At 38.6% G+C, this 18,539-nt stretch overlaps 1 protein-coding gene across 16 annotated transcripts in view; it reads right to left on the minus strand.

Annotated features, from left to right (window-relative positions):
• adgrb2 (adhesion G protein-coupled receptor B2) overlaps positions 1-18,539 on the minus strand; it is a 280,838-nt gene that overhangs the window by 104,455 nt on the left and 157,844 nt on the right. For all 16 annotated transcript variants that reach the window (XM_008421604.2, XM_017307461.1, XM_017307460.1 and 13 more), the window contains 5 exons: positions 17,897-18,005; positions 17,502-17,648; positions 11,031-11,118; positions 9,168-9,270; positions 3,033-3,076 (listed from right to left, as the gene is read on the minus strand). In XM_008421604.2, the coding sequence (XP_008419826.1) occupies positions 3,033-3,076; positions 9,168-9,270; positions 11,031-11,118; positions 17,502-17,648; positions 17,897-18,005 (491 nt within the window). The remainder of the gene's footprint in view (positions 1-3,032; positions 3,077-9,167; positions 9,271-11,030; positions 11,119-17,501; positions 17,649-17,896; positions 18,006-18,539) is intronic.

Here is an 18,539-nt window from a genome sequence, read left to right on the forward strand (position 1 = left end):
ATGTCAAAGCAGCAACTTATATTAAAACGTGTTTTATTTCCGTTTGAAAGCTGCCCGCTTCCAAGGAAGGACAACAAAAAATCGCTCTTATAAACATGTAATTACTAAAATCACGATACCCTCACTTTGTATCCCTCTGAAAAATGAACCCATTTAAATAAATAAATCCCTCCCTATGTGATACCTCGATAGAGGGCGTTCATTTTATAGCGTTAACACCGGTGCTGTAAGTGGTCCGGTATGAAACGGGTGTGATGTAACAACGGTACCACAGTACTTTTAAATTTCAATAATCAGAATACCGAAATTGTTTCCGTTGTTTTAAAAGGTTTATGTCAATCTGCCTTTTCCCCATCGATACGCTTCCCGACCGCCCAGCACCTTACGCACATTGCGCTAAACTCTGAAACGGGAGAAGCAGGATGACAAAAAACAGCTAAAACGGAGCGACGAACTAGATGTGAATTATGGCATAAAAACAGAGAATCCGACGTTGAACAGTGAAAAATCAACCCATGACGATTAGGCGGCGCAGCAGGTGATGAGTGAAGATTACTGAGCATCAATAAACGATCAAATAAATCTAGCAACAGGAAAGAAACTAAAGTGGATGTAGCAACAAACCAAGAGAAGATAATACTAATCAAAGGAAACTAAATGGAAATGAATGAATAACAAAATGCAAGAATAAACTAAGAAACTAAAGTAAATACAGAGGAATAAACCAGTATGGCAAGACCTTTCGAGCAATAATTAATACAGAGGACTGTATGGCAAGAATAAACAGACACTATTTCCAGATAAAAGGTAAAATATTGTTGAAATGCCATGGGGTTTGTTGAGACCACATCTAGTACTGAAAATATATCTTACAGACCATAACAGTTAAGAACGTATCACTTATTTATGTTTTTAATTAGATTTGATATATTTATTTCTTCAATATTATTTTTCATGTCAGTGTTAATGTCATGAGGCTGATGACTCATCAGCCTCATGACAATTTGACTCATTAGGATTTGATTAAGAACCAGATTTGTTCTTTGTAATTTCTGTCCAGTAAAACTATTAATCTATAAATCAATAGACAGGTCTATATAAAGATATAATCCATGTTTCTGTCCCATATTTGTATGGCATTAAAAAGACCTGGAACTTTTGTTTTTCCACTGAAAGCTCTGGTTTGCACAATAAATGCCATATGGGTGAAATTTTATGGATGATACTCTGATGTCCCATTCTCCTGCAGGCAGCACAGAGCTGCACTACCAGACACTGACAGAAACACTGAAGAGAAGAAGAGCTATGATTAATGTAGTTACAGTTCTGTCCATGTTTTAATGTTGCAGAGCTCAGTTGTTTTGCAAATAGTTCAAAGTTTAAACTGGAATTGCTGTACATCTTTTATGTGGTCATTTTGTGGAATATTTAACAACTAGAAAATGGCAAAGAACAAGAATATTTTTTCCACTCTGACTGGCTGCTGTTAGGCCTACCAATTTTAACTTGAATGTTCATTGCATTTTTCTTAGACGCCTGTGAAAATAATTTCTATTCCCATGACTTTTTTGTTCTCTGGGAAATTATTTTTGATGATAAATACAGAAACAAGCATAAAACTCAAAACATCTACATTAGTGATAGTAATATTAATAATAAAATAATAGTCAGTGCAAAGTAGCCTGCAATTTCTTTGGTGGGGGGCGGTGAGGAACCTGGATAAAGGCTAGGGGGGCGCTGGCTCGAAAAAGGTTGAGAAACACTGCTCTAAGAATTCTTTAGTCTCAGCCTTTCCTCAGCTGCTCTTGACCACAACACAAGCTCAGACTCCTGCGGTCATGAGAAATAAATCCTGACCGAAAGAATGAAGACCCCAAGCACAAGTGGCTGAAATAAGTTTGCTCCCTGGGTGAGCTACATTCAGTCTTAAAGACAGGGTGAACTGCTCTCTCAAAGTAGACATTTTATTAACTCTGTACGTAGAAGGCTTGCGTCCCCATTTCTTATATCCACCAACTGTGGCTGATGGTTGTAAAATTAAGCACGAGTTGAAATTAAAACAAGCTTTCTTTTGCCTCTGTAAGTTTAGTTTGAAATTTAGGAACGTAAATCGGCTGAAAGCATATTCATTCTTATTGGGTAATATGTATAAACTTTGAACCAGGCTTTGTGACGTGTGAACTCGCTGGTCGGTAAAAAACCTTTTCACATCTGTTGATGAAGAGTTTTATTCCAATACCTTACATCTCTACAGGGTAACTTTATGGTAGCTATGAGGTCATTTCTACACAAACCTTTTTCCAGGGTTGCAAAGGAGGCAGGTGCTTCTCTTCAGTAATCAATAGGCAAGCAGAGCACACCCTGTACAGATTACCAGTACTTCACAAAGTAGGCCCGTGATGTCATGTTAGGCAAAAATAATAACTTAACTAATGTACTCCACCTGAGCTAAGCCTATTCTTGGAACCAAAGCCTTGTCAAATGTTTCTGAACAAGTTTGTTTCCCGTCAATGACAAACTGGACGGCCACTATGTGGGTTAATGGTGATAACAGCCTGATCAATTGTGCTGGTTTGCATTATGTCTTTCGCTTGCACGGGTCCACTATTCAAAGCAAATGAAATTAAACTGTCTGTGTCCTACTTAGATAATTAGGAGAAAAGCCATTAGGAACATACTAGCACTTCAGGAAAGTGATTGAAAACAAGTTGGCTGCTCGAATTAAAGCAACACTCAGAGAATGAATAAAGACCTGCAAACTAAACCGTTGTGGGAAAAGGTAAACACTGAAAAAGAAGACGAGACTAAAAAGCGGTGCTACCTTTGAACTCCTGGCAACAAAAAGGGAAAAGTGTTTCCTTTTTTTTTTTTGTTTTTGTAATTTAATTAGCTGTACCAGTGATGGTTTCTTGTGTGTTTACTATTAAATGATGCATGACTGGACATGAGACTGCACACACGATACATATCAGCAAAACCTACTGACAAGACATCTTGTATATCTGCAGCACCATTCATTCAAAGCAACTTACGTGTTGCCATAGTTCCAGACAACGCACTGAGGATCTGATGTACCCTGCAAGATAGAGAAGAGGGAGGACAGGGAAGGGGGGGGTGCAGAGAGGGGGGGAGAGATAAGCTGTTATTGCCAGTGGAAAGGAGGCGGCAGAGGGAGAAGACAGAGTAGCTTCTTGCCAAAAGGACAAAGAGTGATGCTGCATGGGCAATGGAGAGAAGCAAACAGACAATGAAAGAGAAGGATTGTGACAGACGGCAAGTGCAAGACATGGTGAAAGAGTCATTCTTTAATAGGACAGAGCACCAAATAGCTGCTACTGATGCGGCTGCAAAAAGAGAGGAGGTGTGTGGCGCAGACTCGAGACACTGGAAGCAATAAAAGAGTACATTTCATGGACATGAGCACTAAGAATAGCTGCACTTTAGAATGAAAGCGTCATCTTTTAGGTACATACAGACTAGGGCATAGTCCAGCAAACTTTGATAATGGCAAAGCAGTTGCAAAAAAAATAAAATAAAAAATTGCGAAGAAAGGATTTATTTGACGCGTATTAAGAGTCTGAAACATCTCACAATCTGACTGGGAAAACTCAAACAGAGCTTCAGATTGGACTAAACATGTTCTGACATCAGCTCGCCAATACATCCATTGACTGGCTGATGCCAGAATCCAATAGGCCGGAGTCCAAGTGCTGCATAAATCATATGGTAATCGAAGTAGGTGGCAAAGGAAGACTCCATATGACTCAATCAGTGAATCAATCAGGGGATCGATATCTTTAACTGACTCATCACAATCTGTTCCACCAGCGATCTTAAGTAGTTCCTGCACTGATGAGTTCAAAATCGTCTCTATTCTTTCAACCAGAGGGCTGAACTTTTTCTGGTTTAGCTGAAGGATTCCAAGCCTTGAAATTTCAGAGCAACGTTTTACTTGGGCCTCAGAAACATAATGAATTGTGGGACTCTGATATATGAGTGACATAGCTAGTAAAAGTTTGTTATGAGCTGCAGATGAGTGTACACTATTGAAATCTGCACAGTGTTGAAAGAAGAGTAAAACAGTTTCCTGTTTTTTAGTGTGGTGAGCCTTCCTAAGTCCTAAGCATTAAGCAATTTGCCTTTGAGCTCCCCCTTATGGCAAACAAGCTTACAGCAAGAATTCAACAGACAGGCAGCTTTTCCATTTAGTGTCTTGGAAAACATTAACATTCACTGTGATACACCAACCCAAAGTAGTGCATAATTTTGACAGAAGAAAAGGGATAACATAGTTTCCAAGCTGTTGGAAAAATGCTCAGTGCATATTTATGAAGCCCCATTTACTCGTGTTAGTATAAGTAAAATCCAGAACCTCCAATTGCCTTCAGGAAGTCTATCAGTCTATCAAGGATCAAGTTGCAGGAACGAAGAAGTAACTAACTAGCTTCTTCATCTCTGCAACTTGAGTTTAAGCTTATAAGCGAAATGAAAAAATAAAATACTTTCCCCTGCATAAAGCTAAGTTTAACTAGTTAAAGTAACACCTTGCCACCACACAGCAGAGATGATTTTCTTCATTGAGGACTGAAAAGGCTCATAGTTCATAGGATGATGAATATTTACAATGGAATTTTCCAAGAAACCATTTTAAAATAGACTACATCCCAGCAGTACACCAACCTTCAGCATATCACAAAGCTACAATAGAATGAAAACGTTAAACTCTACATATGGCTGAAATAAATGAAAATGTGATTCTACAAAGTATTGACTTGACTAACAGTGACAGAATAAATATGCACACCATTCTTTTCAGCTATGCATTAACAGAAAACAAGATTTGTCTTTATCCTCCACATTTGTTTTGGTATATCATGGAAAACTATCCCAGTAAGACGCAAGTTCAAGTGATTTGAATACTTTTGTAAGTTAATGTATGCATTAAAAAAAGACCTGTTCTTGACAAAATCTGAAGAGGAAGTAGAAGTTCCTTTATCAGTCACATTCAGTTTGTTTTAACTAAGCCAAAGGACGTAACAGAGGTGGTACACACAGGAGGAGACGGTAATATGATGATTTATTCTGAGAAAGACAAGGTCATTTGTCCTTCTTCAAGCAGTTCAGGAGTGTTCTACCACGAATCAGTTCATCCATGACTGGACTTGAGAGGACGAGATGATGTAAGGTCCATGTACACAGGCTCAGAGAGCAGATGACGACGATTGATGGATGAAAAGTGCTTTGTTCTGCCTTGCACACAGGCAGCCGTCACCAACGTTAGATGTCCCTGGGCATGCATTAGCGCGGCGATCACGGTTAGCATGCAGCTATCAATCATCGGGCATCGTGTTTGCTACAGCACGACTGACATTTTTGTATTTCCGCAATGTATGGCTTCTCTTTAATGCTTCTGCCTCGTATAGTAGACATAATCTTCTCAAATGATGTCTCTTAAAGGAAGCACACAGTGTGGCTTGATGGCGATAATAGCATCTGCCTTTGAAGTCTTGTCTTTTATTCTTGAAGGGGACTCTGCTACTTCTTAAGGTGCCCAATAGCTCATGTGGTGATGAATATTGGCTATGGATATGGTAAGCTAATCAGACGAAATAACCTAATGCGAAAGAATACGAGCACACACGGGATCAGGGATTCTTAAAAGCCTTCAACTTCATTTAAAATATTAGAGATGCCAAAAAAAAAAAATGAAATGGGGCAATCAGGCGGATGATGTTTTACGGATCAAAGTCACCTTATGCATGATCTGAATTTATAAAGAAGGCCCAGGTCTTTAAAGCTGAACGAGGAATCATCTCCTAAATAAATAAAAAAATACGTATGAACGATGAAGCAGGTGGACTCTGGCACTTGGCATATGTTGAACTGGTCTGCTGTGGGGATGTTGGGGTTTGGGGCCTCCTGCATCCTCCACAACATTAAAGACACACAGAAATTAGGTCAATGGGGATAAAGACACAGAGTCTGACTGGAGCAGATGTCCTCTCAGTAAAGACATGACCCTGCACACTCGCCTCGGAGAGCGAAGCACAGGGCAGCTGTTGCATTGCTACAGCTCAGGCAGCTGGATGTTTCTAGATTGGCTAAGGTCAGACCCAAAGTATGTTCTTCCGTAACAGGGGACAAAATCATAGTGTGTGTGCGCATCTCCCTGGTTATGTTTTGTATAAGGAGGCTGAATGTGAATATGGAAGCAAAACAAATTGAATCAAAAGTGCAACACACATGATATTCATCAGATTCTTGGCAGAGGCCGGTTGGATGGTTGGCCAGGGTGGCAGCAACTGGAGGGAATTCTGCTGCAACAGCAGACAAAAAAAAACAAACAATTCTTGCAAAGTTTGAAAACTCCAAAATAAATATGAAACCGATGCCAAAGACAATGTAGAATGAAATCAAGTTCATACTGAAATTTCCATTGCATTTCAAATTAGGTTGTTGGAGATCTTAAGAGCTGTTAAGACCAAATCCAATTTGTGGTAGCAGTTATGCATATGTCTGATTAGATTCAGATGTAAGTAATCGAGGGGGAAAAAAGATTAGAATCAACTTGTTTTCTGTCACTATCACGTTATTCTTGTTCAAAGTCACAAAAATGTTGTCAGCCTATAATAGGAACCAACCATAGTGGCAGAAAAAGAGGCAAGTTTATTTTACACATAAACTCAGGCATCAGTCCAAGGTTATTTTCTTGGTGTTGTTGTCGTTGACTAAGCCGTTTGATGAAGTTGAAAGGTGAAATTGGAAGAGCTAAAATATTTTATCCAAGTCATTTCATCATTTTAATCTAACAAAAACAAAAACATTTTTGTGTGTGTGTGTGTGTGTCAAAGCCAGCATCTACTGCCTCTGAAGCAATAAGAATGTAAATTATTTTAAAATGTACGTTTCTGTACTGCAGGTCATCTCACCAAACGTGAAAAAGTGGAGTCCCAAAAATTGATTAAACATTTAACCTTTTAATGGTGCCCTGCTTTAGGTAGAAACTCGAGTTTTGTTTTGAATGGCTCAAACATACTCTTTGTAAAAATGATCTGAGTTTTTCTCACCTGTTCTCTGGAAAAGCTTGCAAAAATGACAAATTATAATTTTAATGATGCCTATGCAACCAAACAATGAAGAATCAACGTCTAGGCAGACTTGATGATTGTCTCTTCCAAAACTTGAATTTAGCTCAGCAATTAGGCAATGCTCTTTCTTTTTCATTAATGACTACAGTGGTCAATAAGCTTCAACTAGAAAGCTATGGAACATCGATCCATCTCTGTTAATACCGTCTGATTCACCAAATGACTACTTAATCCCCCCCGGAGCTCATTAAAAACATTTAAACTGTGTTGAAATTGTGTTTTTTAACCACGCAAGCGAATATTAACAAGTCCTTCAGATCACCACGTTTGGGTGAAAACTTATCACACGTGTTCAACAGGTAGGGGTTCATCTTAATCATCCAGAAAAAATAAAAAGGTTCTTTGAATGATTGCAATCAGAGATTCCCTAAATCTTCAGGGGAAGTTAATCAAAAGGTTAATATCAGACCTCATCCCAGTGTTTACTTATGGGAGTAAAAACATCAACGCTTGCATAAAAGAAGCATCAATGCTCAACCTTAACCGCAGGGCAGCCTTATAAAGAGACTTATGAGTGAGCGTGATTGGGAGGAAAAATGTCAGTTCCCCAAGAAGAGTAAGGATTGCGACTGTGAGAGATGCAATGGAAAAGAGATGGTCAGATGACTTGAAAAAAAAACAAGGTGGACCACAAAACTCTGGGGTCAGATTTTATTATCTGGGGTTGTTTCAGTTGGTAAGTAGTAATTTCACCTATGCTTTACCAATAAATACATCTCAGAAGATGAGCTGAAACATGAGAGCAAAACAGGATTCAAGTTATTTTAATCTGTAAATCACAGGTTTTGTTTTTGTTGCCCAACAAAATGTGTTTTTAATCACACGAATTCTATGTAGAAATACCACTTTTTTTTTTTTTTATTGATACAGACTTTCTAAAGAAATGTTCCCAATGGCACAGTGAATGCGTTTTGTGGTCAAAGCTAAGGCTGGCGCAACAAGCACTGCATTATTGCGTGTGCAGTATCAAGAACGACCTTTTTAATCATCCGCTGCATGGCTTCTGCTCGGATTAATCTCTTGTTAACTCCCAAACGTTTGGGAAATAAAACACTAGAACTCTGAAGCACTCTTTAGAGAAGGATAATACTGACTTTACAACAACTGGTTATGTGTACAGCGGCATCTGCGGTGCCAAGATTGGCCAAACCCTGAGCTGCAGTGTGTGCCAGAGAAGTGCTTGTACTCAGCGGGAGCCTTCGGTTTTGCAGAGTAGTGCAGCATGCAAGGATCGGCATTAAGACATTTCGCTTCGGACAGAGAATACCACGTCATAAAAAAAAGATAATAGAGAGAGAAAAACCTGGAGAGCAGCAGGGGATGGAGACTGAAGGTCATTTTCACAAAATCCTGTCATATATTTTGACCATGTCAATCAGATTTAACAGAGATATTAGAATGTATGCGCAAAGAGATGAAACGGGATAATGGGACTAGAGAGAATAATCAATACCTACCTTTACATAGCAGAACAGCCAATAAAACAATCACCTTATCGACATTCAAATACACGCTTCCCATTATACTAATAGGTAATCATTTCCATGAATATTGTGCTTTCATATTAACAAAACAGACACTCAAAGTCTACCACATAAAAAAGTCAGAATGGTTTGCATTTGCCCGCACTGTTCGGTTAGCACTATAGCGGTTTATATCATGCAGCACTTTTTATTTCCTCAGAAGTCGAGCAACACGAGGTCAGCCGGGACGACATGATTCCATTAAAGCCTCACAATTATTTTCAAACCCAAAAGATGCTTAGTCTACAAGAGCAAAGTAAAAAGTAAAAATGCAAACCCTTGCATTAGAAAGTGCTCCTTATGGAGTTATTAGCATTTTCCTTGCACTTTGATATAAAATGAGAAAATATCGCTATGAGAAAATATGTGAGCTCTCTTCTAAGTTTTATTGTACGTTGGGTTGGAGAGAAAAATATCCCCACTGGTAATCAAAAGCCTAGTTATCATGCATGTATATGCCAATGTAGGTGCTGGGTTTGGATTTATCTGGACTTACATTTAAAAGCGGCGACAGCTCCACCACGACCATGGGCTCACTTGGCTGAGGTTCGGGTCGCACCGTCACCGACAGGATCTTGGAGTTGATCACCGCAGGAGGACTTGAAGTACAAACACATACCAAATTGATGATACAAAGATATGTATTCAGTACATGTGCAGATTTTTTTTTGGAGGATTTCAGAGAGCACGCAGAAGAAGCTCTCTGAAATCCTCCAAGTAAATGAAAAACAGTGAGAGGGAAAGTGCGATTAGGAGAGGGAACTTGGTGAAAACAGAATTTTGTCCCCGTTAACATTCAGTTGAGCTAAAGACAGAAAATGGTCTCAAAAGATCCAACTTTCCCCGCAACCAAGAGCGCTGACCTGAATAAAACAGCCCATTGTCACCGCAAAATACATCCTCACACAGGATTTTAATAACCTTTGCATTGCTGCCAAGTTATATGCTCTGTTTGGGAAGTTATATGGTTTTTAGCTAATCCCAAAGTTAATAAAACAAACAAACAAAAAAAGTCAAGAATGGGGAAGACACTTGGAGAAGTTTAGGTTAAAACCTTAAATCTTGATCCCCTTGAACATTAAAGACTATTCAAGCGCAGTCCCATTGCAATGTTACAAAAACAAACATGAAGACTCAATATATATATATATATATATATATATATGCTTATTATCAAAGAGTAAAGATGTATAAACACATTTTCACTGAGCCTCTTTAAAGATATTTGCACTTTTAAATTGCCATTTGTTGTCACTGTGACTGTATGCAAAATATAGCAGGATGTATTTGCTAATTAATTGCGAGGGAATGCAAAAGAAAAAGAAAAAAATTCCCATGCCCCTTAGGGGAATCTGTAGGCATTTTAAGCAGAACACCAAGCTTGCCATTTCATGCGCTAAGAACTTTCCTCAGAAACCCCCAAAAAACTCGTGAAAATTGTGGAGATGTGCCGATGGTTCCCCAATTCTACAGGAGGCCTGGTATATGTCTAATTACACTATTTTCTTTTCTTTTTATCCTTGAAAATTATGGATTTTGTTGTTTAAACCAAGAACAATAGCTGATCTAAGTGCTGCTTGAGGTATATAGTCACCAGTAGCATGAACAGTCAAAATAGAGTACAATAAAATTAAACATTAAAGCATTATAAACAGGTCAAATAATTAGACACGCACATTCAGTCCAAACAAGAAATCAAAGCCATAATAGAAGTGGGTTTTTAAAATAACCTGTGAAATGAACAACAGGATGTGTGGCTCGGTTGTGCAAAAGCAGACTTTGGTAGTTCGGTGCTACCACTGAGAGAGTCTAGTCCCGTACACTTTGAGATGTGAGCTGCAAGTGTCTAGCAGCAGTTGATCTGTGGACCTTAAAGCTCTGAATGGAGAGCAGGGGTGCTTGATGATGATGATATAGTTGCTGCAGTGGTGGTTACACTGTGGAATGTGCATAGCAGTCACTGTGCCAGGAGCGTTAAAAGAAATTGCGTAACTGTTAGCAGCCGGCTGCGGGCGGCTTTAGATTGTAGCTCTGGTATTTCTCGAGCACTGCTTCAAAATTTGTTATGACCATCCGTACTGCACCCGTGACCCAAAAACACTGCACCCAAGATATCATGCAGCTCTTTGCATGGATAAAAAAAGAAAAGAAGCTCTTGCCCTACAAAGACTGAGAAGTTGACCATTAACAAACGTGAGAATGGAAAAGTAATAGAATTAAGGAGGAAACTCTATATTATTATTATTTCAAAGAGGAATAATAATCTAATCTAATAAAATAGCAGCAAGAGAAAGAAACAAGAGGTGGGGGCTAACATTTTTGGAAGGAAATGATTTAAACAATTAACAAAAGTACTCACTTTGGTCCAGGTAAGATGATGCCAAGGGTTCTGTACAAAATGGCTCCAATGACATAATACATTGTGGTTTCTGATTCGGTCCCAGGCTCTAAAAAAAAAAAAATTAAAAAAAACGGTAGTTAAAGAATAATTATCAGGTAAATGCTGTAGAAAACAAACTCCAAATCCTCCGCAAGAATAAAAACTTTTTTTTTTTTTTTTATGTTTGGCAGCAGCGGCTGAGCGGGTAGAGTAGTTAGTTGTCTTGCAACCAAAAAGTTGTGGATTTGACTCCAGCTGCTTCCTCCTTCTACAAGTTGATGTTGTGCCTTTGGGCAAGGCACATAACCTCAAGATGTGTACTGATGGGTGTATTGTTGTATGACGGCGTGCGCATCCATGACTCTGATTGGCTGAATGTAGCTCTAGTGGAAAAGCACTTTGAGTGGTATATAAATAAATTCAGCCCATTTACCAAGTCAGTTGTGGGACATATTTCAGTGTTATGGGAGGGAAGAAGGTGACTAGTTAACAATTAAAATGTTAAACTTTTAACTTTGGTAAATCCCTTTATGTGGAAACAGTAAGACCATGTTATCTTAGAAATATAAATCCCACTTTAGACCAAAGCTAATGCCAAAAAAAAACTAAAATCTGTGTTTGGACCTAAAATGCAGACATCTACAAATTTAGAATTCATCAACATGAAGTTATTTACACCGTATTTTGTTCTTCTCTCAAATTGTTGCTTACAAATGGTCTGTTGGCTGCTTTCACTACAAGAAAAGTCAGTAAACTGCTGTGCCTGCCTAAAAGATATGACAGTTACACATTCGCTCTAATTACGCATCCTAGCTGGAAAAGTGAGTCATGCGCTCTCGCTGATTCTTTTTCTTTGTGCGGACGGAAATGTGGATTGTGTCAATTTGTTCGCAACTCCCGGCCAGCAGCTTAACACGCTGCGCGGTTCGACCTGTTGTAACACAGAAGCCTCATTAGTGAACAAAGTCCAACATTAAAATGGACCAAGCTTTGGAAAAATAAAAGTTCAATTGGAGATTTAAGTCATTATAGTGAATGGCCTTACCCTATGTGTCCTTGTTTTTTAAAAAAATGCCATTTTTCTTTTCTCAGCAGCACACCCTTCTTATTTCTATCCACCAACCCCCACTTTAACCATTAATTGCTTCATCATATTATGTTACATCACGTCCGTCCAAGACTTTAATCAGTACTCCAATAACAGCTCAGTTTTCTAAGGAGACAACGTCTCAATTTTGCAGGGGTGGTTGGAGAAGAAAAAAGAAAGGGGTTCATAAAGAGAGAAGCCACTCCCTCTTTTACCCTTTTACATTATGAAATGCTGCAGAAGCATCAGGAACAAGGAGTGAGGAGAGAGCAGGAAACAGAGGGAAGCTGATGGAATCAGACATTCTGGGTGACTCATCTAAAATCTGTCTGCCTGCTGCCTAAGAGGTAACGCTTTGGGAGAGAGATAGCAGTGCGAGACAGACGAGGAAAAAGAGGAGACAAAAAAGATCTCAACAGCGGGTGAAGGGGAAAAAAAAAAGCTATTGTGAGACTGTGAGGGGGCAAAAATTCTAGATCAAAGTCAGGATGAGAAAGCCTGAGAGTTTGACAGAACCTAATTGGACTGGGTCTGTGAAAGCATGCAAATGAGAGAGTCAGTGTATTACAGCAAAATGGTAAATCAGTGCGCGAGGGGGTGGCACTCCTGCGCTCAACGGTGATTAATGCCACAAAAGCACTCAATCACAAAACTCTAATTCCCCGCGTAGAGAGTTTTCGTCACTCTCTTGCACCCGCTGCATGTCGGAATGATTAGTGGTCAGCCATAATCCGGCAAAATGGCAAACCACCAGTCACCATCAGTGAACTTTAATATGCCATTTATCAGGAAAAGATATCCTCGGAGTTGATGCTTAGCCAGAAATTTACTGTTGCGGTCGGTAATTAAGCTATTACCGTGCATGTTTGCGTTTGCTCTTCTGTCGTCAGAGTAAAAAAAAAACCCAAAAAAAACTGTGAGCTTAAGTAGTAGCGTTGCTCATGGTGCAGTATGTATCTTCAGATATTTGTGTCATGAGAGGTGCTGTTGTTCTGTGGTGAATACTTTACATCTTGGAATTCATATTTCACATCGGTGGTATACTTGACATTTTGCAGACCAACTGACATGCATCGTATTTTTTCCTCACTGGCACATGTGAACTCCTGGCTTCCTTCAAGGAGAGGTTCTTTCTCAGGTATGATTTCCAGATGCCTGAAGGCGCTGCATACATCCGTTCAAAGATTTTTTTTCAAAGTATAAACTCCATGGGAATGTCTAGCAATGTTCAGAAGAGAGATTGTGCTACCAATACCATATATGGACTGCTTTGGTGTCCATATCAACAAGGCAACAAGAAGATTCCTGGTTACAGCTGGTTTAAAAAAACAGACTTCTATCCGGAGTATAGATTCACATCTGCAAAGCACGATGCTGCATCCTGTTATGTGGGTATCTTGGTGCAGGAGGGACTGGTGCACTTAACAAAATAGACAAAATCACGAAGAAAGAAAATAATGTGCAAATATTTAAGCAACATTTTAAGATTCTCAACAGGGAAGTTAAAGTGGGGGAACAAATGGGTCATCAAAGTGGAGCCTCTATAGGCATACAGACAAATTACTTACAAAATACAAGACAACAATTAAAAGATACAGTATTAATCCCATATAATATTTGAGGACAGAGCTAAAAATGTTAAAATCATGAACAAAGTTTGTGAAATTAAGTTGTTGTATTTCTTTACCCCTAATGATTGGTTGGTCATTTAAGGGTGTTGGTTCAATGCTGTGTATGCACACTGAATTTATATTCATCAGTTAAAACATGGATTAGTTTAATATTTACTAGTTAATTAATCAGGAAACACCATGGAATAGGATGGTTTTGGAGCTACTTCCAATAATCAGCATTCCAAGATGAGTTGTAGTTCATCGTTGCAGACAGATTGCCTGCACAATGAATTATGACAATAAATATTACTGTCAGGTCATTGCAGCAATGTCTGTGTTCCAGAGCTATATAAATGTGCTGTAAAAATGATGTCTGTATGTTGCTGTGGAAGACCTGTGATTTACCAAAAGAAAAGGTGTGGTACAGCCTGACTCAGCTGATCAATTTCTACACGTGTCTTATGCTTAGAAAAGGAATATTGGATCATTATTATGTCTTCAACATTTATTTAATCAAAATAAAACTCTTTGAAATCAAAGATATCTTTGACAAACATGCACTTAGTGCCGTGGATTTTTGTATCCTATTTAAACACATGGCAGATTAAAAATAGTCTGGACAAGAAATTTGAGGTTTTGCACAATCTTATTCGATTAAGATTGAGCAGAATGAAGACTGGAAGACTTGAGTGCCTCCTTAAACTAATTTATGCCGCCATAAACACTGCATTTAACACATTTGTGTCAATATAACTTTGTAATGACACTAGCAGGGAAAGGACTTGGATAAAAAGTCCTGCTTATTTGTAAAGTTATTGAAAGCCTGCAGAGAAATAATCTGTTTTGATTTCATGTTTTGATTCCCTGTAGTCAAAAATGACATGACCCAAAAATGACATGACCATGACATAGTTCTCCTTTAATGCGCAAGGATAAGATGTACTTTGTACTCTGAAAGAGAGTAAATGAACGTATTAACTAAGCAGTGGAGCAAAGAGTTTCTCAAGATATAAAGTTCCATTTAAAAACCTCTTGACATCTTTCAAAGAAAACCGATTATGGTTGAAGACGGTTTTTTTTTTTTGTTTTTTTTTTTTTAAGTTTCCATTGGGTAAGTTACACCCAGGTTTTGAAAGACAGTTTTTTGACTTTGATATGTAATTGAATTGCTGCTGAAGCAAAGGATTCACTGTATCTACATGTGTTGGTGAGAAAAGGAAAAAAATGGAAGGTGTTAGCCAAATCAAAAAGCAGTGAAAACAGGAGTTTCTGCCTCTGCACTGGAGCACTTCATGAACCCCATCAATTGGCCACATGCATGTGCCTCAATGAGCACATGTGCTCAAACTAAAGTGCCAGTGGGGCTTTATGATCGCATTTAAGCTGTCCATCTGAGATGGGCTTTCATAATGCGGTAAATGAACCAGCCAAACAAAAAGCAATCAGATGAAACCATGGTTTCGCAATGGAAAAAAGGCAAAATTCCCGCTAGGGGGCAAAGAGCACTCATATTATTCTAACTTAACTGGCTATGTGCAGTTTGGAAGACACATTTTAACCAAGTGTTTAAGCCAAGAGGGCAACAGTCTGTGCAGAATGTCTTACGAGGAAGTGCCTGCATGAATTCAGCTGGGCACTTTTACTGAACAATATGCAATACGTGAAAACAAACAAACAAACAAAAAACAAACTGGTATGAATATCAGTAATTCCCAATTCACCATAAACACCTCAAGATTTTTTCAACAGCCTTGCATTGCAGTTGGGAGATTTAATGAAATCTATAAATACATTTAACTCAATGTGGAGTAGAACTCCCAGTGATGATAGGGTGGACACGCCTCCAAATTGCATAGATTAGGAAGTTTGAAGATTTTTTTTAAGGTTCCAATTCAAATGAAAAATTTATTTTTCACACTTAAGAGTAGTCCTCACCTCATTCATAGTTATGACTGGAGAGGAAAATGAGAAGGAGACAAAAAAAAAAAAAAAACAGGCTATTTTAATAGATTTAAATTTAGCTATTAAGATTGACCTTTTTCATCTTCCTAAACAGTAGGAGTTTCAGAATAAGTCCACGTCAGTGAGCAGAATGAAAAGAATAACAATAGGTGAGTCTCCCCCACAACCCCCACCATGATGTTTTAAAATCAAACAGTATCATCAGCATGAGTTAGAGGCCAGAGAAAGCTCTGAGCTTTTGGCCTACAGCCTCTCTGAACTTTAATTTGAAAGGGGATGGAGTCCCAGACAGAAAAGTCTGCCAGTATAATTTCCTGTGGGATGTGACCTTTGGCTTTGGTGGTAGCAGATCACAGCTGCCACAGAAATTTTCTTCCCACTCTTTTAATCTTTTCCTTGTTGTCCTTATAAAATCTTATCTCCTGCCTCCAGGTGTGTGTGTGTATATATATATATATATANATTTAATTTATTTTTCCCATTATTGTGTTCTACTTGTATGATTCTTATTTTAGTATTTGGAAAAGACACTGTAGATTTTGTAAATTGCATTGGGCTAACTTACACCCCTCACAGGGGAAAGGAGTATTTAGAAGACATCTTCGACAAACAACATTCATCTCGCTTGTGTTTTGTCAAAGTGAACTGCTGTCGTTCAGAATTCTGTCGGCAGGATGCCATCACCGGGGAATACAGCAAACTTCCATACAGATAAAAGGCATACATCTTCCAGGGAGGCCCTCCTGGGCCATTTAACAGCCCAAATCCTTCTCAGCTTCATCCTTTAAAATTCTTGAGAGGTCTTCTGTGGGTCTGTGTAAGTAACGACTATGAATGTGTGAATTTTACTGGGAGAGCTGCTCTGACCTTGAGTAAAAAAGGCATTCATGGAAGCAGATTGGATGAGCAGGAATAAGGCAAAGTACGACAGATGTTATGCTACAGATTCCTAACTTCCATATTAAGTGAGTATTATCTGTTTCTAGCTTTAGAGTAATGTTTTTGAGTCACTATCCATAGTTTGAGAGAGCATGAAAAAGTAATTGCTCTCAGTTATGATACCCCAACAACTCTGTTTGACAACAGTAGGGTAGTAATGCAGATTTTTTTTTTTTAATCAAGCTAATTACTTTTCAGTATGACAATAGACTTTATCCTACAGTCTCCGTATCTAATGGACAGAGTGAAAATGGTCAATATGCCAAATAACATTTTACGTAAAAATTTGAGCTTTCCCATGCTTCGCTTTCCTTGGAATTGAAAATATTCTGGTAGCTATATTTTCTTATACAGCAAAGAATTTACTTTCATCTGAGATAAGGAGTTTGAACCACTGCTGTACAGTCTGGCTATTTGAAGGATAGACTCCGTCCCGAGTCCAGGCTTCATAAATGTCACACAAACTCTTAAATGTGATTTGATTCACAGACCTCTCAAGGCTGCAGTCGTCGCTGTTGCTTGTGAACCCCTTTTTTTTTTTTTGAAACACATTTTCTTCTAACTCAACTCTTCACAATTCCAGCACTCTGAAGTGCCTTTTGGCAACGACGTCTAGGGGTTTACTTTACTTTACTTCTGAATGCTGTCAAAAGGATGTTAAACAAATCTGTGTAAAGATTTTAACTGAATTAATCAAATAGCCTTTTTTCTACTTACAGCACACTCTAATTTACAAAGAAGCACCTGTACGTGGATTATGTATGTGGGTTGGCTATGAACATGTTACCCAGGCTAGTTCAAACAACTGCAATGGTTTAGCCCGGATGAAATCTATCTTGACACACTTACCCTCAACAGGGATGGTAAAGACTTCTTTGGGGATGTAGAGCTTATCCTCCGCTGTTCTGGCCCAGTCCTTCATCCCCCTCCGTCCCTTCATGGGAAAGTTGATGTCACTTGAAACTGCCGACACTGGCTCTCTTTGAATGGTTATCACTAAAAGCAAAACAAAACAAAGGAGACACTGAAAAACTTTGATCCAATTCAGCAGGAAAAAGAGTGCTTGAGCAAAAAACCGACTGGCGAAAATGATGAAACAAAGGAGTTGATCTTGAAAAGTTATTAGAGCCATGTGTTAGCAGAGGGTTCAAAACTTTCACGAGTAAGATAGAATAAGTCCGTTGTTGGTGTCAAAACAATGTTTTTTTCACAACAAAAGGTGATTTAAGATCCCGAAGACTTACTGAGATTGTTAGTGACTGTCAGGAAACTCTGAAAAGGCTTCTGTGCTTCTCCAATGAAATGAATAAAATCTTCTAATATTCTCATCAGCGAAGCAGCGCCGGGAGCGACCTGTGGGAGGAAAGACAAAAAGAAAGATGGAAACGTGATTCCATTATAAAAATCCAAACCAGCGTCGAGATCATCGCACAGCTTTTAACGTCAGACAAAAATAACACAAAGTAAATACGTGAAGTAGGAGTCAAACAGTTATTTAGTTACCCATTGGGGAAAAGCTACATTAGAACCAAGCTCACTTTATGAAAATGTAAATGCATGTTAAGCCTAATAAAAGCTTGTGGCATTAGTCCCTGCAAAAATCCCATTAATTGTTTTAATAACAATTAATGGGGATTTTGACCCATCCTTTGCCAAATTCTGCGAATTCAGCCACATTATATATTCGTCAAGCATCAACATACTTAACGCTGCATATCTTCATCCACTACGACCCACTACGCTGGATAGGGGTTAAAATTTGATTAAAAAAGAGAAAGAAAAAAAAAAAGAAGAGATAAATATGTAATAATACTAAGTGGATTCTAAAGTGGATGATTGTGAATTCTGATTGCTGGAAGTGGCTACGTCAAACAAAAGCGTCGAGTC

The sequence above is a fragment of the Poecilia reticulata genome, linkage group LG11 (assembly GCF_000633615.1).
Source record: "Poecilia reticulata strain Guanapo linkage group LG11, Guppy_female_1.0+MT, whole genome shotgun sequence".
Taxonomy (NCBI): Eukaryota; Metazoa; Chordata; class Actinopteri; order Cyprinodontiformes; family Poeciliidae; genus Poecilia; species Poecilia reticulata.